Source organism: Emys orbicularis, chromosome 1 (genome assembly GCF_028017835.1).
Source record: "Emys orbicularis isolate rEmyOrb1 chromosome 1, rEmyOrb1.hap1, whole genome shotgun sequence".
NCBI classification, from domain to species: domain Eukaryota; kingdom Metazoa; phylum Chordata; order Testudines; family Emydidae; genus Emys; species Emys orbicularis.
The window spans coordinates 60,764,437-60,791,691 of record NC_088683.1 but is presented as its reverse complement, the minus strand read 5'-3'; the positions used below and the strand labels follow the sequence as shown (position 1 = coordinate 60,791,691).

At 46.4% G+C, this 27,255-nt stretch overlaps 1 protein-coding gene across 1 annotated transcript in view; it reads left to right on the top strand.

Moving 5' to 3' along the window:
- Positions 1-20,027: 20,027 nt before the first annotated feature.
- The window catches only part of SLC38A1 (solute carrier family 38 member 1), a 32,478-nt gene continuing 25,250 nt past the window's right edge, over positions 20,028-27,255 (top strand). The window contains exon 1 of the mRNA XM_065416307.1: positions 20,028-20,146. Within this exon, the coding sequence (XP_065272379.1) occupies positions 20,028-20,146 (119 nt within the window). The remainder of the gene's footprint in view (positions 20,147-27,255) is intronic.

Genomic DNA, 27,255 nt, shown 5'->3' with positions numbered 1-27,255 from the left:
ACACAGCAAGCAGAAATAACAATGGGGATATTGGTTTGGCTGAGGTCTGAGCGAGTCAGTAACGATCGCCAGCAACCTTTTAAACGGCCAAATGCACATTCTACCACCATTCTGCACTTGCTCAGCCTGTAGTTGAACAGCTCCTGACTCCTGTCCAGGCTGCCTGTGTATGGCTTCATGAGCCATGGCATTAAGGGGTAGGCTGGGTCCCCAAGAATAACTATTGGCATTTCAACATCCCCAACCGTTATTTTCTGGTCCGGGAAGTAAGTCCCTTGCTGCAGCCGTTTAAACAGATTAGTGTTCCTGAAGACGCAAGCGTCATGAATCCTTCCCGGCCAGCCCACGTTGATGTTGGTGAAACGTCCCTTGTGATCCACAAGTGCTTGCAGCACCATTGAAAAGTACCCCTTGCGGTTTATGTACTGGATACCCTGGTGCTCCGGTGCCAAGATAGGGATATGGGTTCCATCTATTGCCCCATCACAGTTAGGGAATCCCATTGCAGCAAAGCCATCCACTATGACCTGCACATTTCCCAGAGTCACTACCTTTCGTAGCAGCAGCTCAGTGATTGCTTTGGCTACTTGCATCACAGCAGCCCCCACAGTAGATTTGCCCACTCCAAATTGATTCCCGACTGACCGGTAGCTGTCTGGCGTTGCAAGCTTCCACAGGGCTATCGCCACTCGCTTCTCAACTGTGAGGGCTGCTCTCATCTTGGTATTCTGGCGCTTGAGGGCAGGGGAAAGCAAGTCACAAAGTTCCAAGAAAGTGCCCTTACGCATGCGAAAGTTTCGCAGCCACTGGGAATCGTCCCACACCTGCAACACTATGCGGTCCCACCAGTCTGTGCTTGTTTCCCGTGCCGAGAATCGGTGTTCCACGGCTATAACCTGCCCCATTAACAGCATGATCTCCAAAGCACCGGGTCCCGCAGTTTGATAGAATTCCATGTCCATATCCTCATCACTCTCGCCACCGCGCTGCCGTAGCCTACTCCTCGCCGCCTGGTTTTGCAGGTTCTGGTTCAGCATAAACTGCACGATAACGCGCGAGGTGTTTACAATGTTCATGACTGTTGTCTTGAGCTGAGCGGGCTCCATGCTTGCCGTGGTATGGCGTCTGCACTGTTCACCCAGGAAAAAGGCGCGAAACGGTTGTCTGCCGTTGCTTCCCTGGAGAGGGAGGAGGATATACCCAGAACCACCCGCGACAATGTTTTTGGCCCCATCAGGTATTGGGATCTCAACCCAGAATTCCAATGGGCGGAGGAGACTGCGGGAACTATGGGATAGCTACCCACGGTGCAATGCTCCTGAAATCGACACTAGCCCCGGTACATGGACGCACACCACCGAATTAATGTGCTTAGTGTGGCCGCATACATTCGACTTTATACAATCTGTTTCCAAAATTCGAATTATATAAATTCGGATTAATCCCGTAGTGTAGACATACCCTGAGAAAGGATTGAAATGAGCTGATACAATAGTTTACAGAGAGCATCTGTGAAGTATCAAAGAGTGTCGTGCCAGCTGTTTATTTAATGTACACATTATTTCTCCTAAATGTGTTAACATTTCAAGAAAATGGAAACTTTTAGTATGTAGTTTGGTATAATGAGTTGGGGAATTGGTTTCAGTATATGTTGAATTTTCTGTAGCTATTTTGGGGACTTGAAACTAACCTTTATATAAATTAGTTTCTTCTTGCAGCAAGGGGTTCTCCCTGAAACAAAACTGTCACAGCACCAAAAATTCAAGAAAAGCAAGAAAGCATAAAATACATAGGGAAGAATAGCTTTCACTTAAGATGTTATTTTGCAATTAGTATTTACTGAAGAGCTAGGTCAATTAAACCAGATGACATACTTTCCCACTTCTCTGTATTAGAAATTAGTATGAACATTTGGATATGAACAGTATTACAGTTTATTACTCAACGCACTCTTTTATGTTGTAGAAGCCAATAAAAACGCGGATGGAATCCTGGAGATTTCCTTTATCTGTGTATCAAAGCTGGTGTACCGTGGGATCAATTCTATAGAGGAGCAGGAAGGGCTACAATTATTAAGTCCCAAGATGTGGAAACCAGACAAAGGGTTTGTCTGTTTTTCAGAACATGGCTGGGTGCTATTGTAGCTAGGACAGTGGGCTACATCTCTGGGCTAAGCCACAGAGCCCATCTGCGAGCGCAGCCCTACAAGCACAGATCCAGCCCATATACTCACTCCTTGAAGCGGTAGACAAAGGCAGCCTGAATTCGCTCCGAGGCCCGGCTGTTGCTCCCATCATCATCCCACAATGCAGTTTCCACCTGTGTCATCATCCCCCCCGGAGGGGTGGGGGTGGCTCTCTCTGCCTCTCAGACCTGCAGCTGCTGGCTCCAATTAACACCGCCTGGGGTCTGGGAGCACAGACACAAAAGCTGCCTCTCCGTTCAGACAGCACACAGCTACGGCTCTCTTCGCGTGGCCCCTGGGGCAGGAGATGCTCTTGGATCGGGCGCAGCACCTCGCAGGAGGCGGCGGTAGCTGCCTCTGAGCCGCAGTGGCGTGCGCACAAAGCGGCAGAGGAGCCGGTGCCCTCGCTCCTGTCTAAAGCCGGCTGGACTCTAGAGGGGCCGCGTTTTTAATACGATGTCTACAGACACACGCAGCTCTGTAGGTGGGTGGGTGGGTTATTTGGTGCGTGGCGCACAGCTCTGATAGAAGCCGCTCGGTAGCGCTGCACACAGGAGGAAGAGGAGGGGGAAGCTGCTTCCTCTGGTCCACGCTGCTGCTGAAGGTCGCGTCTAAGCATCTCCCGCTCGCTCCCCTTGCCCGCCTCGCTGCGAGGAAAAGGCGCCGCTTTGACCCTTCCTCCCAAGCGGGACACAACCCACGGGGGCTTCTCCGCAAGGCAGAGCCCGAGGTGGCCAGCGCCTTCCACGAAGGACACCGGCGGGGCGGCAGGTAAGGCGGGGCGGCGGGGACACCTTGAAGGCGAGGCCCATCCTGGCTGGGGAGGTGAGATGCGTATCTGCAGCGCGCACTGCGCGGCGGGTAGGGGTGGGCCCCCCAGTCTCCTTCCAGCGTGAATCTGGTCCACGGGTCGGTCTGAGGATGGCTGGGACTCAGTGCCCTGCTGCCCTGTGGTGGGGGAGCCGCCGATGGCGCCGCAGCCGAGGGGAGCCCGTGTGGACAGAGCCAAGCAGCGTGGTCCCGGGTCTGCGTCGCCGGGGTGGCGGTGCTGGGGTTTGCTGCGGTCCATGGCGGGGCTGGCGGCAGACAGGGAGTAAACAGGAGCATGTTTCCCGTCCCCCTGGCTCGCCCCTGATGTCTGAACGGGCGGGTGGGAGGCGAACGCGGTGAGCACATTTCCCGCTCACTCCACTCTGTTCCCGCCCGCGGGTCGGGCTGTAGCTTTTAAATGAAAAGAAGAACAATGGTGAGAAGAGATGCAGTCCGGGGGTGGGGCCCTTCTTCGTCCCCCACTGTCACTGCACAAAGGTGGGCCCCCCCAAATGGCCCTTGCCCGCACCCCCACCCCCCGCTTTCATTTGTAATTTGAGTTCTGATTTCAGCTTCTATCACTCCCGCCAACATTTGAAAGCTATAAATAGGGACATTGTGGTAGTAAAATAAGGATACATCTTTTAACTCTTATTGAAATTCATTGGGCTAGGGGAGATTTTGAAGCAGAAACATAGTCAGAGTATTCTCCTGAAATGTAGAGACTTCCCTGCCTGGACAGGGACAGTTGGAATGTGAGTATTTGCATTTTAATTCTGCTAGATGTTCATTTTGAATGAAATATTGGGAGGGGAGGGGTTGATTTTATCTTTTGGTTACAGCCATTGCAGTAGTGTGCAATGCCCTGGTAGGGATGCTGCTTTAACAATAAGCCAGACTTTGTGTTTATTTTTAAATATGGCATTGATTAATAATCCTGCTGGTAGATTGCAGCAGTAACATTTTAAAATTAAGACTTGAGGGGAAAACGAGTATCAATCATCTGGGGAAGAAACTAAAAATATGATGTGAATGTGTGTGTGTCTGGTATATCTGAAACACACTCATATGCATAAATCAAAACCCACAATTACTGGCTTTTTGTCTAATCCTGCATTTCAAAAACGCCCGATAGTCTTATTAGTTGCAGTGAGAGTTTTGTGTAGGCAAGGAATGTAGGCTGGGCCCACTATATGTAAAACCATTAAAAGGGAGAAGCTTAGTTTATATTGTTTTGGGGTGTTTTGTTGGCCTACTTTCTCTTATCACATAATTGATTTCCTCTAGACCAAAGGTTTTTGTTCCATTTGTTTTTAAAGGTGAGGTTGTAAATTAAAGCAAACTGTAATTATAATTTATCACCTTCATGAAAAAAGAGAGGTGGTATATGTAAAAACCTGTGCTTTGTTTATCTGATATTAGAAGGACAACTGAAATAAAACCCATCCTTGACAGCTGTTAGCGTGATTGTCATACAGTATGAACCTGCCAGATATCATTAGATTCCCACTGTGCTCATATTGCTCTTAGGCATTTTGACTAACCTATATTTCAAATTATAGTGACTGCTGCTTTATGGTGCTTCATTCATTTTTTGTGAGGGGTAATATTGCTTGAAAGACAACATAAAATGAACCTATCATTGTTCTGAAGTTAAAGCAGTAGTCAGAATGAGAGACACCCTTAATTAATCCTTTTAACTCAGAAATATTTTTTAATTTAAAAAAATGTTTTTGCAAAAAGAATTGTATCATAAACCCAAACTTTTACCAATTTCAAAACAATCTGGGAAGAAGTGTCATCTGTCAATGAAAAATAAATAAGTAATAATCAGAAGGGATCCGATTAAGACCTGGGGCTTGTTCCTCTCCCTAAAATTGAATGAGAGAACTTCATTACATCCCAGGAATCACTTCAGTTAGAGCAATGGACCCTTGATGTAAAGTGGTGCAGTTCCACTAAGTAGTTCTGATTTGACTCAAACACTTTCTGTGTAAAAACTTGTGAGAAAGGAACAGTCACCTGAACCATTACACACCAAGGAGGGTGGCTGAAACAGTACATTTTCTCTCCTGTACAGTAGACCAGTTTTGGTATGGATGGGACAAAGGGGACTCTCAAGACTGAATAGCGCCTGGGAATCTGTGGGTAGCCAAGGGCAAGACGCAATGAACCCTTGAGAAGAAGTGCAGAAAACCGTCATCCCACGTGCCTCTCAGAACCCTTCTGGATGTCATAGAGCATGGAGGATGATTTATGCTTTATTACCTAATCCTATTTTTTACAAGGACATTAATGCACATAGGAGGAGGAACAGGTCATTTAGAGAGGTTGCTCCTTGACTCCTCCATTCTGTGTCCTTGCTACTCCTCTTTTTTCCCCCCACTTTTTTTTCCCATAGGGAAAAGTGGTGACTGAGTAGAGAGTGGGATTGTCCTGTGTTACCACATTTTTACTGCATTTTTGCAGTTCTAAGGTGGTTTTGCTCATCCCTCCACAGCAGAAGCTAGCATATAAGCCTAAGTAAATATGATCTTTTAAAATATACATTATGCAGGAAAACATTATTTTAAGTAAAAATGTCAATAATTTAAGTGTTTTAATTTATTTTTAAGGGACTCTCTTGCACATAATTGACCTTCAGTCCAGTTTACGTAAAATAGTATTGTGAAACCAAAGAATCAGTTGGATGGAAAGCAACTTTGGTCTGTTGGGTAGGGTTGCCAGGCGTCTGGTTTTCAACCGGAACACCAGGTCGAAAAGGTCCCCTGGCGGCTCCGATCAGCACTGCTGACCAGTCCGCTAAAAATCTGGTCAGCAGGGCTAAAGCAAGCTCCCTGCCTGCCCTGGCTCTGTGCGGCTCCCGGAAGTGGCAGGCACATTTGGCTCCTAGATGCAGAGGTGGCCACAGGGGCTCTTCACACTGCCCCCTCCCCGAGCACCAGTGCTGGCTCCACAGCTCCCATTGGCCAGGAACCATGGCCAATGGGAGCTGCGGGGGTGGCGCAGGCAGTGCGCAGAGGCCCTTGGCTCCTCTACCTTGGAGCCGGACATGCCGGCTGCTTCCGGGAGCCTCCTGAGGTAAGCACCTCGTGGCCGGAGCCCGCACTCCAAACCCCGTCCTGCACCCTAACTCCCTGCCCAAGCCGTAAGCCCCCTCCTGCACCCAAACTTCCTCCCGGAGCCCACACCCCATCCTGCACCCTAACTCCCTGTCCCAGCCCTGAGCCCCCTCCTACACCCCAAACCCCTCATCCCCAGCCCCACCCCAGGGCCCACACCCCCAGCTGGAGCCCGCACCCCAACCCCCTGCCCCAGCCTTGAGCCCCCTCTGGCACTCCAAACTCCTCGGCCCCAGCCCAGAGCCCTTTTCTGGAGTGGAGCTCATTTCTGGCTCCACTCCAGAGCCTGCCCCCCCAGTCGGAGTCCTCACCCTGTCCCACACCCCAACCCCCTGCCCCAGCCCAGTGAAAGTGGGGGAGAGCGAGTGACGGAGGGATGGAGTGAGAAGGGGCGGGGCCTCAGGGGCAGGGCAAGGGTGTTTGGTTTTGTGCGTTTAGAAAGTTGACAACCCTACTGTTGGGTCACCTAGTCGAACCCTCTGTGGTGTGGAAAGATTTAAATATTCTAAATCTAAATGAAAAGCTAAAGTTAAATTTTCTTACATATCTATATGTATAATCTAAATCCAATACAAGAAGTTTGAACAGCTGATCTTCTTTGTAATGATCTTTTCATTTTCAAAGTGCCTTACAGGCATTTTCCAATTAACCCTCACAATATCTCTGTGAGATCAGCACGTAAAAGTTATTTTTCCTATATTACAGATGAGGAAACTGATGGAAAGAAGTTACAGGTGTACTACAAAAAGAAAACAAAAAATTGAATTAAGAACAGATTTCTGTGCAGACATAGCCTTACTAAAGAGTCTGTTAGCACATTTAGCAGCAAATTAAGTTTTAAATAACTTTTTCCCCTTTGTGAATCTTCTTGGTACTTACTTCATGTTTTATTGGTGGTATCCCACAATTTATCATTCTGTAATTTCACAATTATTATGGAATCCATGGTTTGAAATGAGATTTTAGAGATTTGTGAGGTTGCATTCTGAGATCTCTTAAGCAAAATAGGAAATATTAAGAGGATTTCACATGAAACAATAATAAGAACAAAGTTAAAATGTATTTCTGTGCTGAATGCTCCTTATAGCTTGATTGCTGAGGGCTCAGAACTAATCTGTACTTAAATCTATTTTCCCTTTTTTGCTTTACCTTTAAGTGAGTTGCCTAAGGCCAAGCCATAAGTCGGTGAGAGAGTCAGAAATAGAACTTGGTGATTTTTTTTTTTTTAGTTACAGTCCTGTGCTCAAATCTGCAGACCATGGTTTCTCAGTTTGGAGGGGAAAGGTTGCAACCAGACTTCAAGGAGTCGTGACCATCCTCCCTTTCTTTATTGCTGGATGAGGAGGAGGCATCCAAAAAATTATGGAACAGGGGACAAAGTTTTTCCTGTTGTAACACAAGGTCACAATATGGCAAAGGTTGAGAACCACTTCACTAGTCATAGAGTTTAGGCCCAGAAAGGACCACCAGATCACCTAGTCTGACCTGTATATCACAAGCTACCTACACCACCAGCACCCCCACACTAAACCCAACAACTGAAATTAGACCAAGGTATTACAGTCCATGGGAGACTAGACGATTATGTGCCACAGGCAAAGAATAGTATACACCTCTGTTCCTTATTATAGCATCTCTTTCCAAACTTCGTTATCATGTCCTCCCTCAGTTATTTGTTTTCAGAAGGCTATGCATGTTAACTTCTTTTATCTACTCTGCATACAGGTTGTCTTAGTTTCCAAACCCTTTGCTACCATAGTTACTTTTTTCTAATCTTTCCAATTTATCAGTGTTCTTCTATAGTAACCATAACTGCGCTTCATATTCCAGATGTTCTTGATGTCACTAGTGCTAAAGGGAGTAGTTACCTTCCTGGCTTTTCACATGAAATTCCATTTATAAGACTCATTATTGTATTTGTCTTTTAAGTGAATATTTCATACACACAATTTCAAACTCATTGTTTCATTATTTATATCCTTGGATTCTTACTGGTCATATTGCTGTTCCTTTCAAAGAACACTCAAAGATATGGAACACATATCACATCTCAGTCTTTTTGTACAGGAAGCAATTTGTGTGAAACTCAAGCTCTGGATTCTGATAGCTTTAGTAAACGTCACAGAGGGATTTTTCACAAGATTAACAACCATATCTATGAACAGAAAACTGAATCAAATTTCAGCTTTCAAGCAAATTATCTCTGTAGTTAAAACTACTAATTGTATCTTGGAGGTTTAACATCCTACCACAACACTAAAGGACAATTTGATTACTGGGAACTCCACAATGAATCTATGCAAGACCATGTCACTGTGAAGAAAGTCCTGTCCAGAGGTGAAAGCACACAAGCAACTCAGCTGCACCCAGGTACCTCTCAAATACCTTGCCTGCTTCTGAGAAGATAGGCTCTGAGATCACCATTTTGAATTATGTTATTTGAGGAAGAACTGTCAAGTTAAAGGAGTATTTCAGTGAATGATGCCACAGCATCAAGCAATCACTTTTACCTCTTGCTGTGGTGACATTAATGTCAGAAGTGCCACTTTCAGGAGAGGTATTTTCTGAAATACATAATTTAGAAATACCACCAGGGCTGGTTCATGCTTCCATTGGGTAGTGAGATACAATGGGACTGTTTACATCGGATTTTGTTTTTCCAATTACCCAGACTTTTCAGATGAGTTAAGCCCATCTTTAGTGTTATGATATTTAGACAATCCAGAAAACTAGAGTTGCAGGGATTCTGTTAGAATTATTGACCTTTCAGAAGACAATAAAGAAAATGGCTTGGATTCTTTGCCTGACAGGTTTTGACAGTCTGTGAGGTTCTCAATATCCTTGAGAAAAAGAAGGGCATATCCACTCATGCTCATCTGTCAATCCTGCTTTTAAAATCTGACAAATTATAATCCTTTTCTATAATTTTCAAGGCAATGGTGTTCTTCTGTGAGCAGCAAAGTGTAAGCAAATTATCTGTAATAGGTTTTTCAAGATATGGGATGTCTAAAGACAAAGGCAAGCTTCCAGTCCAATCAAATAGAGACTGCAGGATAGGAGAGTGCTCCCTGCTTATTCTTCTGGACGGAGGATCTAGATTAGCTACTAAACACATACTTTTGAAGCTCCTTCTCCAGTGGACCCAATCCTTTCACACTTTCTCTCAAGGGCAATTACACCACAGAGGATTGTTTTATCCAGCAGAGTGGAAGAGTGCCATGTGAAGGGAAGAGATCTTATTTCTTGGGCTAATTTTCTTTTTATAGGTGGGTTTCATTAGTACCAATTCAAACATTGCTTTACCTTTTTGGAGGTAAGGCATGGGGTGGGAACATAGGTAATGGCTGGAATTGGGAATTGGAATTGCTTAGTTACCAACTGGACTATTGTTCATATCTATATTGCTTCCTTGAAACTTTGAGTGAGAGTTAAGAAAAAGGCCAGGTCTACACTAGACATTTATGCCAGTTTAGCTATGTGAGTTTTTGGGATATTTGTATGCTAGCAAAAGTCTTTTAAGTAATATATGGAGATATACCTATCTCATAGAGCTGGAAGAAACCCTGAAAGGTCATTGAGTCCAGCCCCCTGCCTTCACTAGGAGGACCAAGTACTGATTTTGCCCCAGATCCCTAAGTGGCCCCCTTGAGGATTAAACTCACAACCCTGGGTTTAGCAGGCCAGTGCTCAAACCACTGAGCTATCCCCCCCAAGTCCTAGTGTGGATGCAGTTATACCAGCATAAAAATATTGTTGCCAGTATTTCACTCTCCAAACCAGTATAAGATATACCAACAAAAACACTTTTTTGCTGATATAAGCCATGTCTACCATAGGAAGATTTTGCTAGTATAACTGTACTGGTATTGCTATACCACCAGCAAAATTTTTAAGTGTAGACTAGTCTTACATTTCCTTGGCTATTAAACAAGGAAGTTCTGGAGTTTGCTTGGGAGAATAATAATACTTTGCCCTTATATAGCATCTTTCAACTGTGGATTGCAAAGCACTTTACAAAGCTGAATAAGTGTTAATATTATCCTCATTTTAAAGATAGAGATACTAAGGATTAGATACTTGTCACTTGCCCAAAGACTCACAATGAGTTAATGGCAGTCAGGCCAAGAATCCAGGCCTCCAGACTCCCAGTTCCTGTCTCTATCTTCTAGAGTCCATAGTGCCTCATAACTCATGTTTGAAAATTCATGTATTTGTTTGTTCTGATGAAAGAAATAGCCTCTTGTCTGAGTTGGAATGAATGACTCTATTTCTGTCAAGTTATTTTGTTGATGTTAATGTGAATTTTTATATACTGAAGAATGAACTTCTTGATGAGATACTGTGGTTTTATAAGCATTATGGCCCCAATCCTGCAAGTTACAGCATGGGGTGGACCCTGCACTCATGCGGAGCGCCGTGAGGTGCAAGTATATGCCCATATACACAGTGTTGCAGGATTAGGGTCTCTGGGTGAAATTCTGGCCCCTCTGAAGTCAATTGATTTCATTGGGGCAAGAATTTCACCCTATACAGTAACTCCTCACTTAAAGTCGTCCCAGTTAACAGTGTTTTGATGTTAAGTTGCTGATCAATTGGGGAACAAGCTCGTTTAAAGTTGTGAAATGCTCCCGTCTAACATTGTTTGGCAGCCGCCTGTTTTGTCCACTGCTTGCAGGAAGAGCAGCCCATTGCAGCTAGCTGGTGGGTGGTTGGAACCAGGGTGGACCAGGAGCCCTCCCTATCAGCTCCCCAATCCCCTAAGTTCCCTGTGCAGCATCTGCTTGCAGTTCAGCTGTGTCCCTCCCCTCATTGCCATGTGCTGCTCCTGCCCTCTGCCTTGGAGCTGCTCCCAGAGACTCCTGCTTGCTGTACGGGGGAAGAGGAGGGCTAATGTCAGGGTGTCTCCCCCTCCCCCCTGCTCCTGCACCCCGCTTACCCCATCTTCCATAGAGTGGGGGGGGACGACACACTACGGAGGGAGCTTCTAGGCAGTAGCTGCAGTCTCAGGAGGTCTCAGCAAGCTGATTTAATTAACAGGGCAGTGTACTTAAGCCTGGGGTCAGCTACTTAAAGGGGAAATGCACATTTTTTCTCTCACACACGGGGTGTGTGTCTCTGTCTGCCCGCCCTCCTTTCCCGCTGCCTCCTAGAGTGTGAGAGTTAACCCTTGAGGGCTCAGTCAATTGCTAGTTCATTTAGCAGTGAGGCATTTCCTGGAAAATATCCCACCCTCTAACTCCTCCACCTCAACCAAGCTTCACAATCATCATCACTGTGTACCAGTATTAAATTGTTTGTTTACAACTTATACTGTGTGTGTGTGTGTGTGTGTGTGTGTGTGTGTGTATATATATATATATATATATATATGTATATAATATAGTCTTTTGTCTGGTGAAAAAAATTTCCCTGGAATCTAACCCATTTACATTAATTCTTATGGGGAAATTGGATTCGCTTAACATTGTTTCGCTTAAAGTCGCATTTTTCAGGAACATAACTACAACGTTAAGTGAGAAGTTCCTGTATTGTTAAATCAATTTTCCATACAATCTAAACATTCATTTTTAAAAGGTTCTCGGGTTTTTCATTACCAAGAGAACCTTCACAAATCAATCAATGCACTTCTGCCCTGTTAGTCCCGACTTGCAGCTCTTTAGCTCAACACTAGCAGAAGCAAGGGGTGTGAGCTTTATCTCAGTGAAGTGTTAATTTCATCACCTAGTTGGGATTATTAAATGCTAACTTTATTAAGCACAGGCAATGTAAAGGCAATTCTGCAAATGCATCAGTGGGACTAATCAGGATACTGTGGTCTGTGCTGGTTAACAAGTATTTGCAGAACGGGCCTTAAGGTCATGTCTGCATGAGAATGTTGCACCAATTTAATTTAAATCAGTTTTTAAATTGTTTTAGTCAAACTGGGGCAAACCTTTGTGTGGACACTCTTCACTTTCAAGACTTTCATTGCCTATCCCTACCCTAACTGCCATCTCTCATTCAGTATCAATAGGTTGACTCCTTCCTCCAGTAGGCCCATGGAATAAGGATGTCAACCTCCATTATCCACTTGTCAAACTTTCAAACGAGCATCTTTGTGCTTTCTCCCATGCTGCTCCACCCACAAACATCCCTGTAAATGTCTGAAAAGCACTTCACTGTTCTCCTTCAAAACCCTACTTAAACATTCTTCTTTGTCATGATTCCTACCAAAACTCACAATGGTTAGGCTGCTGTTGTGCTGAGACCAATGTCTATCATGCTGATCAATATTGACTCATTGGTCCCTTGTACTTCCCCGTCTGTCTCCATCTGTTGCCTCTTATTTTATCCTTAGGGTATGTCTACACTGGCACAGTTACAGCACCAGCAGTTACAGCGCCGCTCAGAGAGCGCTGAAGGGAAACTGCTGTTGTGTGTTCACACTGTCAGCTGCCTGCGCAATAGCGTGTTCACACTTGCGGCACTTGCAGTGGTATTTGAAGCGGTGCTCTCTGGGCAGCTATCCCACAGAGCATCTCTTCCTCTTCTGCTGCTAAGAGTTGTGGGAAGACAGAGAGGGTCACAGGGCATCCTGGATCCTGTCCCAATACCCCGTGATGCATTGCTTTGCATCCCAGCAATCCCTGTGCTTCCATCCACATTTGGTGCCATCTTTCAATGGTTTGTGTACTGCACACTCTGCCTCTTCGGTCTGCAGGAATGGATCCTGCACTGTTGACCAATATGCTGCTCGCTCTCACTAACACGTCATGAGTGCCAGTGGAGTTATTCCTTAAACTGCAAAGGCAAGAGGAGTGCGATATTGATCTCGCCATGCGTAGTAGCTACGACATGAGATTGCTTGTGGCATTCATGGAGGTGCTGACCACAGTGGAATGCTGCTTTTGGGCTCGGGGAAACCAGCACTGAGTGGTGGGATCACATCGTCATGCACGTCTGGGATGATGAGCAGTGGCTGCAGAACTTTTGGATGAGGACTGTGTGATGAGCTCGCCCCAGCCCTTTGGCACAAGAACACAAGAATGAGAGCTGCCTTCCCATTGGAGAAGCACGTGGTGATTGCAGTGTGGAAGCTGGCTACTCCAGACTGCTTCCAATCGGTCGCTAACCAGTTCGGAGTGGGAAAGTCGATTGTTGGACTCTTGTTGACGGAAGTGTGCAGGGCCATTAATTGCATCCTGCACTGAAAGACCGTGAGTCTGGGCAACGTGCATGACATTGTGGATGGCTTTGAACAAATGGGCTTCCCTGGAGGGGCGATAGATGGTACGCATATTCCAATTCTGGCACCAGACCACCTAGCCACTGAGTACGTTAATTGGAAGGGGTATGGTTCTCCAGGTGCTTGTAGATCACTGCAGGCATTTCACGGACATTAACGCAGGCTGGTCAGGAAAGGTGCATGACGCACGCATCTTTCAGAACACTGGCCTGTTCAGGAAGCTGCATGCAGGAACTTTCTTCCCGGACCAGAAGATCACTGTAGGGGAAGTTGAAATGCCCATTGTGATCCTGGGAGACCCTGCCTACCCCTTAATGCCGTGGCTTGTGAAGCCATTCACCGGGCTCCTTGACAGCAGCAAGGAGCGGTTCAACAAATGTCTGAGTAAGTGCAGAATGACTGAGTGTGCTTTTGGCCATTTAAAGGCCCGCTGGCGCTGCCTATATGGGAGGCTGGACCTGGCCGATGGCAGTATTCCTATGCTTATAGCTGTGTGCTGTATGGTCCATAACATTTGTGAAGGGAAGGGTGAAAGCTTCACTCAGGGCTGGACCTCTGCGGCTCAGTGCCTGGAGACTGAATTTGAACAGCCAGAGATCAGGGCTATTAGAGGGGCGCAGTGCAGGGCCATAAGGACCAGAGATGCCTTGAGGCAGCAATTTGAAGCTGAAAGCCACTAATATTTGTTGCTATGCGCGGGAGTGCAGTGCTTGTAATGCTAGGAAGTGATTGTGATTGGTGCAGACGATGCACTATGAAGGTTTAAGAAAATAGCCTGTTGCTTTGCAGGGCTCTGTTTGCTTTCAATTAATAGAATAAAGATTGCTTTCAAACAAAACAATTATTTTATTAAAAAACAACAACAAGAGGAGAGAGACAAACAAAAAAACACATCAGCACTGAGGGGGATGGGGGAAGTGAGGGTCCCAGGAGGAGGTGAGGTCCTGGGACAGTTAAAGATTTGTGTATGTCCACTTATCATAGCCAACCTTCTCCTTTGGAGTACAGTACAGCGGGTACTGTACTTCAGCAAGGCTAAACGGCAAAGGGACGGTTGTTGAGTGCAGTGGGTACTGGGAGTCCTCAGGGCTGGACTGTGACGGGGCAGGAGTGGAATGCAGCAGGTACAGACTGGAACCAGGAGATTGATAAGTGTGTTGGCAGTGTGTGTGGGGCGAATGGGAAAGAGTTTTGTGACAGCAGCTGCAGGGGAGGGTGGGCGCGGAGCTGCTCGGTTTGCAGTGCTAGTAGCACCTGGAGCATGTCCGCTTGGTGCTCCATAACATTTAAGAGCCACTCAGTGGCTTCATTCTGGCGTGACGTGTTCTCCTTTCAGTCCCTCTTCTTGCTGTCCCGCCACTCCTTCAGTTCTTGTTTTTTGGCCGCGGAGTGCGCCATGACCTCACGCAGAAAGTCGTCTTTAGTTCTTCATGGCTGCTTTCTAATTCTGCGCAGCCGTTCAGCCGAGGCTGGGCTCCCAAGGTCATGCAACATTTTACAGAAGCAGTATTGTTTGCAACACACAGACCACTGATTTAAAACACAGCCACTATTCACATACCTGTTACTAACTGGCTGACCCCAGGCAAGCACACGTGAGCCACAAGCCTTGTGGGGGGAGGGATAGCTCAGTGGTTTGAGCATTGGCCTGCTAAACCCAGGGTTGTGAGTTTAATCCTTGAGGGAGCCATTTAGGGAACTGGGGTAAATATCTGTCTGGGGATTGGTCCTGCTTTGAGCAGGGGGTTGGACTAGATGACCTCCTGAGGTCCCTTCCAACCCTGATATTCTATGAAGACCCCCCAAATGGTGAGTAACCGCAGGGGCAGGGGAAATCAGTGTTCCAGGACCATACTGTACATTGGGCATGTGGCTCTTGGGGGGAGCCAGTACTGGGGGGGGGGCTTATAATCATTCCTGTTCCCACATTTCCACAGGCTGTGTTCATTATGGAAGATATCTCACAGCTGAGGGTGAGCAGGGAATCAAGGGAGGGTCTTCTCCAAGACTGCGGCTTCCGCCCAGGCCCTTATGCAGCTTGCCTATGTGCAGCAATGGTTCACCCCCAGTGACGGCACAGTGGCGCGGGAAAGTTACCCTTAATGGGGCAAGAAACAAAGCAGCTCTGTCAAAGAACCTGCGGCAGTGGATTGCCTAGTATCTCCATGAGAGTTTTGTGGAAATCTCTGCCGCAGATTCCAGTGAAATGAAGGAGTCAATCAACACCCTGTTCCGCTGCTCAGACTAGGCATGTGGTGGTATGTGCATCGTACAGACACAACCCTGCTTTCTGCAACCGTCCTGCCCCCAACAACTCGCTTCAGCAATTCCCAAAATCAAAGCCACTTACCAGGGGCCTCCTCTCCTGTTTGAGCTTTGGCAAGATCTGACTGCTGTGACTGGCTAGTCTCCTCTGGGGTAGAGAAAAGCTCCTGGCTGCATGTATCTCTGGCCTCCGAGTCGTTCTCTGCCTCTGGTGTCCCCCTCCCCATCCTTGTCCAAGATTTCCTCCTCCTGGCTCAGTCCACTCTCGACTGGCACGCGAGCCACCGAAGTATCCACAGGAGTCTTCACAGTGGAGGTGAGGTTTCCATCAAGTATCACATCCAGCTCTTTGTAGAACCGGCAGCTCGTGGGCTCAGCACCGGAGCGGCAGTTTGCCTCCCTCGCCTTGTGGTAGGTGTTCCGCAGCTCCTTCACTTTGACCCTGCACTGCAGTGTGTCCTGGTCATGGCCCCTTTCTGTCATACATCGTGAAATCCATCCGTAGGTATCATAATTCCTACGTCTGGAGCACAGCTGAGACTGGACAGCCGTCTCTCCCCAAATGCTGATGAGGTCCAGCAGCTCAGCATTGCTTCAAGCGGGGGGATCGCTTGGTGCGTGGAGCAGGCATGGCCACCTGGAAAGATGCGCTGAGACCACTGCACGCGTCACCAAGCAAACAGGAAGGGGACTTTCAAAATTCCCAAGGAATGTAAGGGGTGGGAATGACAGTTGGTCACCTTAGGGCAGGGCAGTAGAGTTCAAACCGATGACCAGAGAGGCAAGAACAGGCAATGTGGGACACCTCCCAGAAGCCAATCACAGCACTGTAATCGACCAGGGTGTCTACACTGGCACTGACACACATGGAAATTTATTGGCATATTTATAATATTTATAAACAACCACTTTATAATAGAGGAAGGATGGTTCAATGGTAAGAGCACCACCCTCGGATTTGCAAGATTCTGGTCCAATTCCCTGCTCAACCACCGATTTCATGGGTGACCACAGGCAAGTCACTTAATCTCTGTGTACCTCAGTTCCTTATCTGTAAAATGGGAATAATAGTACTGCCTCAAAGGGGTGTTTTGAGGTTAAATCCATTAAGGAGTGTGAGGTGCTCAGATACTGTGGTGGCAGGGGCCATATAAGTACCTACGATAGATACAAGTATAATTATAAGAGTGTCCACAGGGTGAGTTATACCTGTGTATCTACAGAGATATAATTATGTTGGTATATTTTCCTGTGTAGACAGGCCTAAAAAAACAACTCAGCTGGAGTTGAGGTGCTTTCTTTCTAACAGTATTTTTAGGAGTGTGGGTTTTTTGGTTTTTTTTTTGTTTTTTTTTTTTTAATTGAGATTGTTATACCAATACGGCCCCTAGCATGGAGGCAGTTATACTCATAAAAAGTTTTTCATACGGGTATAGCTTATTCCGCTTTCTGTATGGTAATAGCTATACCAGTATTAAAGTAGCTTGTACTGATATAACTTTAGGTCCACACTGATGGGTTAGTATACCAGAATAATTAAAGCAGTACAACTTTTGTGTGTAGATGCATTTAGGAGCCTAACTTTAGGGACCCATTTTTGAAACTTTTGACTTTAGTCTTTTTATCAGGAATTTTTATAGGTAGATTGCACTGTATTTATTAAGTAGCCCTAATTCATGTTTAAATTGTTTTTAACATGTCATTGTATGTCATGGGATGAATGGGTCTTTCTTTAGAATTAGCAAAAGCCACTTCAGCTGGGCCTGTTTACTTTTTCAAGTGCTCTTTTTCAAGGATGTTTGTTTGAATTAGGGGGGTTACTCGGTTTTTTTAATCTTAAACTTTGCTCTTGAAAATTCAAGAGGTGGATTTTCCAAACCCCAGGGATAAGAAAATTATCTGTCTAATGACACATGTGAAACTCAATATAAGATTTTATTATACCTTTGAAGAGATTTTGAGAGATTATTTAAAGTGAAACTGCTAACCTCTGCTAAGTGCTTTCAAATGCAATGAGGATGTGGGGTAAGCAGCAGTTTTGGATTCTGTACTGTTTATTTGATATAGATAGGAGGCAGTCATAGTTGGACAGGAATTGAAATAGGACTCTACATGAATATGTGAGGCCCTGCAAAAACTAGGGACAGCCCTGCTTCCTTAGTTACGTCTGAATATTCTGAGGTTTTTTTTTTTTTTTTGAGGCAGCTCTGAGGGCTTCAGAGATCCCCCAATATTCTGAGGTTAGTCCGGTATGGTCAGTAACCCCAAACTCTCCGTTAAAGTTTTGGAAACCTCGCATTACAGAAAAATTGCTTACAGAAAAATTGCTGGGTTTAGAGAAGTTGTACCACACATCAGCCATTTACAGAAACTGTTTCTTAATGACACTTCGTCTTCAAAAGCTTGTTGGGATTGTGGGGCAGTTGAGTTCCACAGTTCTTTGATTCTCAAATACATATGGTCCTGGGGTGATGAATCGTAATCATAGAGGCGAAAGTATGGCCTTTCAAATTATCCACATTTCTCATGAGGAAATGTATTTCATTGTAGTGGATTAGACCAATTCCGCACAGGTGTTATTTTTAGTTGCCTCAGGTGCTGCATCTTCTCCCAGGGGAGAGACTAATTTATTTCTCACAGTTGATAGCTTAACAATTGCTGGATACAAGACATTCTCTCTTCAGACTGTCCATGAATGTAGGCATTCGGTTTCTCAATCAGAGGAGTGTTTGTGGTCTGAATCTTTATCTCCGGATAGTAGCGTATTCAAATAACTGGAATGAAGCTATTTCATAAAAGAAAACTGCAATGATGATATTCCTGTGTTGCCTTCATTTGGTACTAACGTGGAGACTAATAATGAAAATTATATTGAATGGGACATTTTATATGTATATTAAAAGCAGGAGAGAGACAACATGAGAAACACACAAAACACAAAGGCGTGACAGCTAGCTGGGGCTCAAACTAACACACTAAGAATTTTTTCCTTGACTACTAGGTTGTAAACCTATTTTTTGAAGTTGTGTGTTACTACCGTATATACTCGTTCATCAGCCGAATTTTTTTAGTAAAAAAAGGGAAGCACCAGAGAAGGGGGTCGGCTTATGAACGTGTATGGAGAGGGAGAGGTGGGACACAGCCCCTCCCCCCAACAGAGGGAGCAAGGAGAGGCAGCACAGCCAGAAGGGAAGAGGCGGGGCCAGATCTCTCCACTTCTGGCCACGCTGCTCTCCCCCCAGCCTCCGAAGCAGCTGCAGCTCCGGGGCTGGCAGGCTGCAGCCGTGCCGCTCGGCCCCGCCCCCCAGAGCAGGCTGTGGCCACGCCGCCCGGCCTGCCAGACACGCTGCGGCCGTGCCACCTGACCCAGCCCACTGGAACATGCTGCGGCCGCGCCGCCCGGTCTGGCCTGCCGGAGCAGACTGCAGCTGTGCTGCCCAGCCTGCCGGAGCAACTCCAGCCAGGCCAGAGACATCCTCCCCTGGCCCTCCCCAGATAAGGTGGGAAGGGATGGGATGGGGAGAGTGTGGGGGTCCCAGGCTAGGGGTTGGGTCATGTGCAGGGTGGTCACAGTCCCCTGACTTCCAGCTTCTCCCCCCAAAAAATTTCCCCACCAGTTGCTGTCCCGGCCCGTCAGGGTAAGCAGCTGGTGCGCTGGGACACTTTGTTTACTTAGGTTTACCTCTGTGCCTACGGACGCTCAAGGTAAATAAACCATCTCGGCCCACCAGCGGCTTATCCTGATGGCCCGGGAGCCAAAGTTTGTTGACCCCTGAATTATAGGGTCGGCTTATGAACAGGTCATAAAAATTTTCCATTTTTTACTTATCCATCTTGGGGGGGTTGGCTTATAAATGAACCGGATTATGATCGAGTATATACAGTATTTTGTTCACTATTTTATAAATGTAAACACAGCCAAACCTGTCGTAAATAGCTACTCATGGGATTGACAAAATATGGTTACTTAAACAAAGGTGTTCAGTGCTTAATTTGTAATGAAAGAGGTGTCAGGGCTCAAGCAATTAGGTGCCGGGACTCAACCAAAATTTTTACTTTCATAACTGATGCGGCAAGTCCAGAGGTGCCAGGGCTGTGAACTGCCAAGCCTAGAGGTGCTTGGGCTGAGCCCTGGCACAAATAAAGCAATGGAGGTGTTCTTCTAATTAAGCTGGAGGAGCCTTTTACTCCACCTGTACATTTGGGATATAATCTGGGTTGGTCCCTTCAGACGTGAGGTTGCTTGATAAAGGCGTTCTTTTGTATAGATTTCAGTGTAATCTTATTAGAATACTTCATACATCTTGTTTTTCTTACTGCGTTTTAGGTTTGTCGAGCTCACGTTGTGGCTACTGTCTACCTACAAAATATACACTATTATTTGGATAAACATTTGGATACTTATACTTCCTAGATCAGGATGCCTTTCAAAAGCGGATTAGAATTAACTGAGTTGCAGAATATGACTGTCCCTGAGGATGATAACATCAGCAATGATTCAAATGATTTTACAGAGGTAGAAAATGGCCAGATAAATAGGTGAGTATTTTTCCACTGATGCTGTCTATCCTGTGAAACACACTGTTTAAAAACAGCATTATAATTTTCAGTATATCTCTTGAATTATTCATTACTGAGTCATGCTCCATTTGAAAATGTAATTTGAATTTCATATGTGACATCTGTTGGGCATAGGCTGCAACAGCAGATAAAGCAAACAGAGTAGCAATTTATTCATCATTTTGAAATTTTCAAATGAGTCTAATAAAATGCATAAACATATAGAGTAGCAAAATGCTAACATTTCAAAATATCTGCATATACAATACAAAAAACAAAATAATAATATTAGACGGACAAACATTTTGGGCAAAGATATAGGATTTTCAATAAAGGCTGTTCCACAATCTGATGTATGTAACCACAATGGCCACAAAAATGTTCTTTAGGCTTCTGTGAATTTATAACTCATGCTGTTAACAAGAAATGTAGATCATATCATTCTGTCTATGTTTAAAACTCTCTGCAAATGAGAATGTATATCAAACCTTTGCTCCTAAGTTTGCAATAGCAAAAACCTAATAGAAAATGCTCTTTTAGAAAAAGTGACAGATTTATAACTAAGGTTCAAATTTAAATGTAAAAAAAAAAATTCTCTGCTCAGCAGTTAAAGTAAAATACAATTATTACATGATTACTTAAAAATTATTATAGCGTTTATTTGTATATAAACTTTTTGTTAATTTAATAAAATAGAACAATATTGTTTCCATCATAATAAACCCTTCCAAGCCTTATTGCAAGATAAAGAGTTAAATTTTCAGGTTTTGAATAGCCTTCATATTTACGGTAAGGATCTGCTGTTGTACTAGAGTGGCTGGCGGTTTCTGTGGGTTTTTTGAGCTGGAAACAAAGCTCCTCTCTGTGCTCCTTATTACACCACATGCAGAGTTTTTCAGCGAGAGCACCTGAGTGCCATGTAAACTCTTCCCATTCAACGGCCTACATTCAGCAATGTGGCTTAAAAAAGACATCAAAAGTATACAAGTTCCAACTCACTAGAAGCCCAGGGCCAAATTCTATTTTATATGAATAAAAAAAATCTGCATAGTGAGCATTAAAATGTGAGTTCTCCCTCAGAAAGAGGGTGGCTGATTTGCACCTCATGTGTAACTGGAAGGGGAATCTGCTGTCTGCCCCCAACAGATCTCAGGACTCTTGAAATTGACATTGCAAATGTTTTTCTGTCTTCACTTGCTGTAACTTTCTGAAAATGAACAGTTTTTAAAATGTATGAGAAATGAAATAGTTGTTTCAGATGTAGATAAGCAAAGTCAGACCAATCTGATAGATGTGAATCAAATCTGTAAAACTAGCAATGGGATTAAGTACATTTTAACAGCAATATATGTGTCTAAGTTTGTCTTGGTTTAAGGGATAAACTTATAAGGGAATTATACAGGAGAGATGATGACTCAGACTTTTCAAGATATTTTCCATTAGAGGTGTATCCTTCAAGAACCACAGATGGAGCACAGAAAATCATTTTTAAAGAGAACCTGTAAAGTTAGTAGACTAAATGCATCCCCCATTTAACACCACTGAAGTCAGTGGATATACAGTCATCTGAATATGGCCCATAGTTAAAACAACACCACATTCTCATCATGCATTGCTAGTAATAAGGTCATAGCCAGGGTAGTGAGAAGTATAATAGAACTTTACATTGAAAGGTGCAGAGGTATAATATAGCTAAGGCTTCTGATTTAAGATTTTAACCAATAAACACTGATTAACCCACCCACCCCCATCCCCCGATACTAAAAAAATAAATAAAATGAATAAGTAAAGGAAATCAGTGTTTATCCAATAGATACCAGAAAACCCCCAGAAATAGTTACTCAGGCCTGGTCTACACTAGGCATTTATGTCGAATTTAGCACCGTTAAATCGAATTAACCCTGCACCCGTCCACACCACGAGGCTATTTAGTTCGACATAGAGGGCTCTTAAATTCGACTTCTGTACTCCTCCCCAACGAGGGGAGTAGCGCTAAATTCGACATGGCCATATCGAATTAGGCTTGGTGTGGATGGAAATCGACGGTAATAGCTCCGGGAGCTATCCCACAGTGCACCACTCTGTTGACGCTCTGGACAGCAGTCCGAGCTCAGATGCTCTGACCAGCCACACAGGAAAAGGCCCGGGAAAATTTGAATTCCTTTTCCTGTCTGGGCAGTTTGAATCTCATTTCCTGTTTGGACAGCGTGGCGAGCTCAGCAGCAGTGGCAACAATGCAGAGCTCTCCAGCCGAGATGGCCGTGCAATCCCAGAATAGAAAGAGGGCCCCAGCATGGACTGATCGGGAAGTCTTGGATCTCATCGCTGTGTGGGGCGATGAGTCCGTGCTTTCCGAGCTGCGCTCCAAAAGACGGAACGCAAAGATCTATGAGAAGATCTCGAAAGCCATGGCAGAGAGAGGATACAGCCGGGATGCAACGCAGTGCCGCGTGAAAATCAAGGAGCTGAGACAAGGCTATCAGAAGACCAAACAGGCAAACGGACGCTCCGGATCCCAGCCCCACACATCCCGTTTCTACGAGGCACTGCATTCCATCCTTGGTGCGGCCGCCACCACTACCCCACCACTGACCGTGGACTCTGAGGATGGGATATTGTCCAGGGCCGGTTCCTCGGACATGTTAGCGGACGGGGAAGATGAGGAAGGAGATGAGGAGGACGAGGCAGTCGGCAGCGCTTACCAAGCTGATTTCCCCGACAGCCAGGAGCTCTTCATCACCCTTACAGAGATCCCCTACCAACCCTCCCCAGCATGTAACCCGGACACAGATTCAGGGGAAGGATCAAGCGGTAAGTGCTTTAAACATATAAACCTTTATTTTGTACAAAACTAGAATATTAATACTAATAACAATCTTTGATTCATGATTTCTTCCCCCTGGGCGCTTAAATAATCAGTAACAAGTATTTGTAAAAAAATCAAACAGTGTCCGGTTCTGCATGATTGTGCTGCCCAAGCTGCTCCACTCTTTTGTCGCTGCTACTGCAGCTATATGAAAAGCCGGGCTATATGTCCGGGGATAGAGCAGTAGTCCTCCACAGACATCTCAACAAAGCTCTCCTGGAGGTAAAGGGATAGCCTGTTCATCAGGTTCCTTGGGAGAGCGGCTTTACTTGGTCCTCCAAAGTAAGAGACGTTCCCGTGCCAGGAGACAAGCAGGTACTCTGGAATCAGCGCCTTGCAGATCATGGCGGCATAGGGCCCCGGTCTCTGCATGCTTTCTCGAAGCATCCTCCGGATCTCGTTGTCCGGGATCCTCATGAGGGTGATGTCGGTCATGACAACCTGCTTTGAATTAGGTAGGGGACTGTTAGTATTGGGACTGCTTGCAACAAGTTCCTTTACAGAACTGTGACCGCTGGTTTACAGCCACGCGGTGGGGGCAGGAGAGGGTCAGCATCCAGGGATCTTTCCCTGGCACATCCGCGAGGGGGTGGGACAGGGCCACAGTTCTTGCTTGGCCGACTGATGGCAGCACAGACTGGCATTGCTTTCAATGTGAAAGGTGGCCAGTGGTACTCCTAAAGTTTTAATCTGCAACAAGTCTACGGCTTACCATCTTTGCCTGCTACAGAGAGTACCGTGTCCTGCCCCGGTTCCCAGATCGGCAGTGCAAAAGCCCAGGCACTGAAGGCGAGGTTCGAAAATTCGACCTCGTCCTCAGTGCGCATGTGATAGGTGTGGTTCATGGTCTTGTTCACGGAGAAAGACTATGTTCTTGTGAATCAAGGTTCTTGATTCACAACTACATTTATCTTTCGGAGGAATTCACTGCCTTTTCCTCATTCCCACAGCCACATCTGCAACTGTCTCCCAACCCAGCCTGGAATCACACTCCCTGAGGCTAGCGCACATTAGGCGGAGGAAGAAGAAGACGCGAGAGGACATGTTCTCTGAACTTATGGGCTGCTCCCGAGCCCAGGCAGCACAGCATAACCAGTGGAGGGAGAATTTGTCCCAAATGCACCGGATACACATGGACCGTGAGGAGAGGTGGCGGCAGGAAGACCAGCAGGCGACTCAAACGCTGCTTGGACTTCTGAGGGAGCAAACGGACACGCTCCGGCGCGTTGTTGATGTTCTGCAGGAACTGAGGCAGGAGGACAGAGCCCCGCTGCAGTCTATCAGGAACCGCACTCCCCCGCCACCAAGTCCCATACCCTCCTCGCCCAAAGTCCAAAGAAGGAGGGGCGGGAGAGTCCGTGAAAACTCTCACTCCACCCCTGCAGACTGCTCAAGCACCAGAAGGCTGTCATTCCCCAAAATTTGAAAAGTCCTTTCCTGGCCGCCTCAAGCAAGCCCCCGTCCAAGTTTCACCCCCCAGTTTCATGTGTGGTTGTTAATAAAAAATACGTTTTTGTTCATTACTGTTTCAGTCATGCTGTTTTGAGGGAGAGTCTGTCTGCAGGGGGGGAAGGGGCTTGGTAATTGGACAGGACATTCACCTTTAGCAGGCTACAGAGGCGGGGGCAGGTCCAGCAGCAGGGCACATACACAGTGCACTGACTAGTTACCCTGGTCAGTCTGGGAGGTGGTTTTCATGTTCTGTGCGTGGGGTGGGGGGGGGGTGTTGCTCTGTGACTTTGTGGCGGGGGAGGGTTACAGATGTTATGCAGCGGTCCTTGTCCTGGATCACAGAGCCACGCAGCCTCCTCCCCCTGCCGTAAAGTCACATGGCCCCCACATACACGCAGTCCCGCTCAGGAGGCCTGGCAGGCTCCGTGGAAACAACCAATCCACCACTGCGATTCCTGTCATTCCTGGAGTTTAGAAGGATCATTTGCATCAGTACACTACACCCGCTCCCCACCACAGTCTGCGTCCCAGGTTTAAAACATTCCCGCGAAAACAGTAATAAAGACAACGGTGTTCATTTATTTATTTCATTTATTTTTGTTCATTAACAAAATAAAACTAAATTTATTTTTTTGGAAGGGGGTGGAGGGGGTCTGTAACTGGAGAGGATAGTCATCCTTAACTGGGTAAAGAAACGGGGGCAGGTTCAGCTTCTCTGTACAGAAACTTTAAAGTCACTGGTCACCCTGCTCAGTGTGGAACCAGGCTTTCAAAGCCTCCCGGATGCACAGCGCGTCCCGCTGTGCTCTTCTAATCGCCCGGCTGTCTGGTTGGGCGTAATCAGATGCCAGGCTATTTGCCTCAACCTCCCACCCCGCCATAAAGGTCTCCCCCTTGCTCTTACACAGATTGTGGAGCACACAGCAAGCAGCTATAACAATGGGGATATTGGTTTCGCTGAGATCACAGCGAGTGAGTAAGCTTCTCCATCTCCCCTTGAGACGTCCAAAAGCACACTACACCACCATTCTGCACTTGCTCAGCCGGTAGTTGAAGAGTTCTTTTTCAGAGTCCAGGGCACCAGTGTAGGGGTTCATGAGCCAGGGCATTAGCGGGTAGGCTGGGTCCCCAAGGATCACTGTAGGCATCTCCACATCCCCAAGAGTTATTTTGTGGTCCGGGAAGTAAATACCTTCCTGCAGCCGTCTAAACAGACCAGAGTTCCTGAAGACGCGAGCGTAATGAACCTTGCCCAGCCATCCGACATTGATGTTGGTAAAACGTCCCCTGTGGTCCACCAGTGCTTGCAGCACCATTGAAAAGTAGCCCTTTCGGTTGATGTACTGGCTGGCCTGGTGGTCCGGTCCCAGGATAGGGATGTGAGTTCCATCTATAGCCCCACCGCAGTTTGGGAATCCCATCGCGGCGAAGCCATCTATGATGACCTCCACGTTTCCCAGGGTCACTACCTTTGAGAGCAGTACCTTGACGATTGCCTTGGCTACTTGCATCACAACAACCCCCACGGTAGATTTGCCCACGCCAAACTGGTTCGCGACAGACCGGTAGCTGTCCGGCGTTGCAAGCTTCCAGAGGGCTATGGCCACTCGCTTCTGGACAGTCAGGGCTGCTCGCATCCGGGTGTCATTGCGCTTCAGGGCAGGTGACAGCAACTCACAAAGTTCCAGGAAAGTCCCCTTCCGCATGCGAAAGTTTCGCAGCCACTGGGATTCGTCCCAGACCTGCAGCACTATGCGGTCCCACCAGTCAGTGCTTGTTTCCCGTGCCCAGAATCGCCGTTCCACAACATCCAGATGACCCATTGTCACCGTGATGTCCTCGGAGCTGGGTCCCGTGCTTTGTGAGAGGTCTGTGCCCCTCTCAGAGTTCAGTCCCTCACCGCGGTGCCGTAGCCTCCTCGCCTGGTTCATCTGCATCTGCCTCTGGGAAAGGTGGATGATAACCTGCGAGGCGTTCACAAGTGCCACAACTGCAGCGATGGTCGCAGCGGGATCCATGCTCGCAGTGCTGTGGCGTCCGCGCTGTCACTGACCCGAAAAGCGCGTGAACTGATTTCCCGCCGGCGCTTTCAGGGAGGGAGGGAGGGCGGTATTGACAGACGGATGACGACAATTACCCAAAAGCACCCTCGACCCTTTTTTTTTACCCAGAAGGCATTGGCGGCTCGACCCAGAATTCCAGTGGGCAGCGGGGACTGCGGGAACTGTGGGATAGCTGCCCACAGTGCACCGCTTCCAATGTCGACGCTTTCCCCGTTAGTGTGGACTCACAAAGTCGAATTACTGTCCTTAGTGTGGACACACAAGTTCGACTTAGCAATATCGATTCCACATATTCGATTTAAGTGAAATCGAAATACCCTCGTAGTGTAGACATACCCTCAATTCATGCTGATTTCACCCCTTGTGCAGTTTGTTTATATAGGCAATGTCCCTGCTCCCTGGCTTGTATTTAAGGGCCTGTCTCCTTGGAGCAGTAATGCAAACCATGGGGTGTGATTTCTAAAGCACATATTAATTGGTTTGTGTAGACTCTGCTGGTGTGCACAAATGGTTCCCTAGTGTGCTCTAATGTAGTGCTGCTTGAAACAGTACTATGTTAAAATGCACCAGGGAACAAACACTAAATGCTAAACCAGATAACAAGGATGCAAAGGTTAATTCATTTTTATACATATAATAAAAATGAAAATAGATCCTTTGGGAAGTACCTGAAAAAGCTTCTCATTACAGTATCAAAAAGAGCCCCA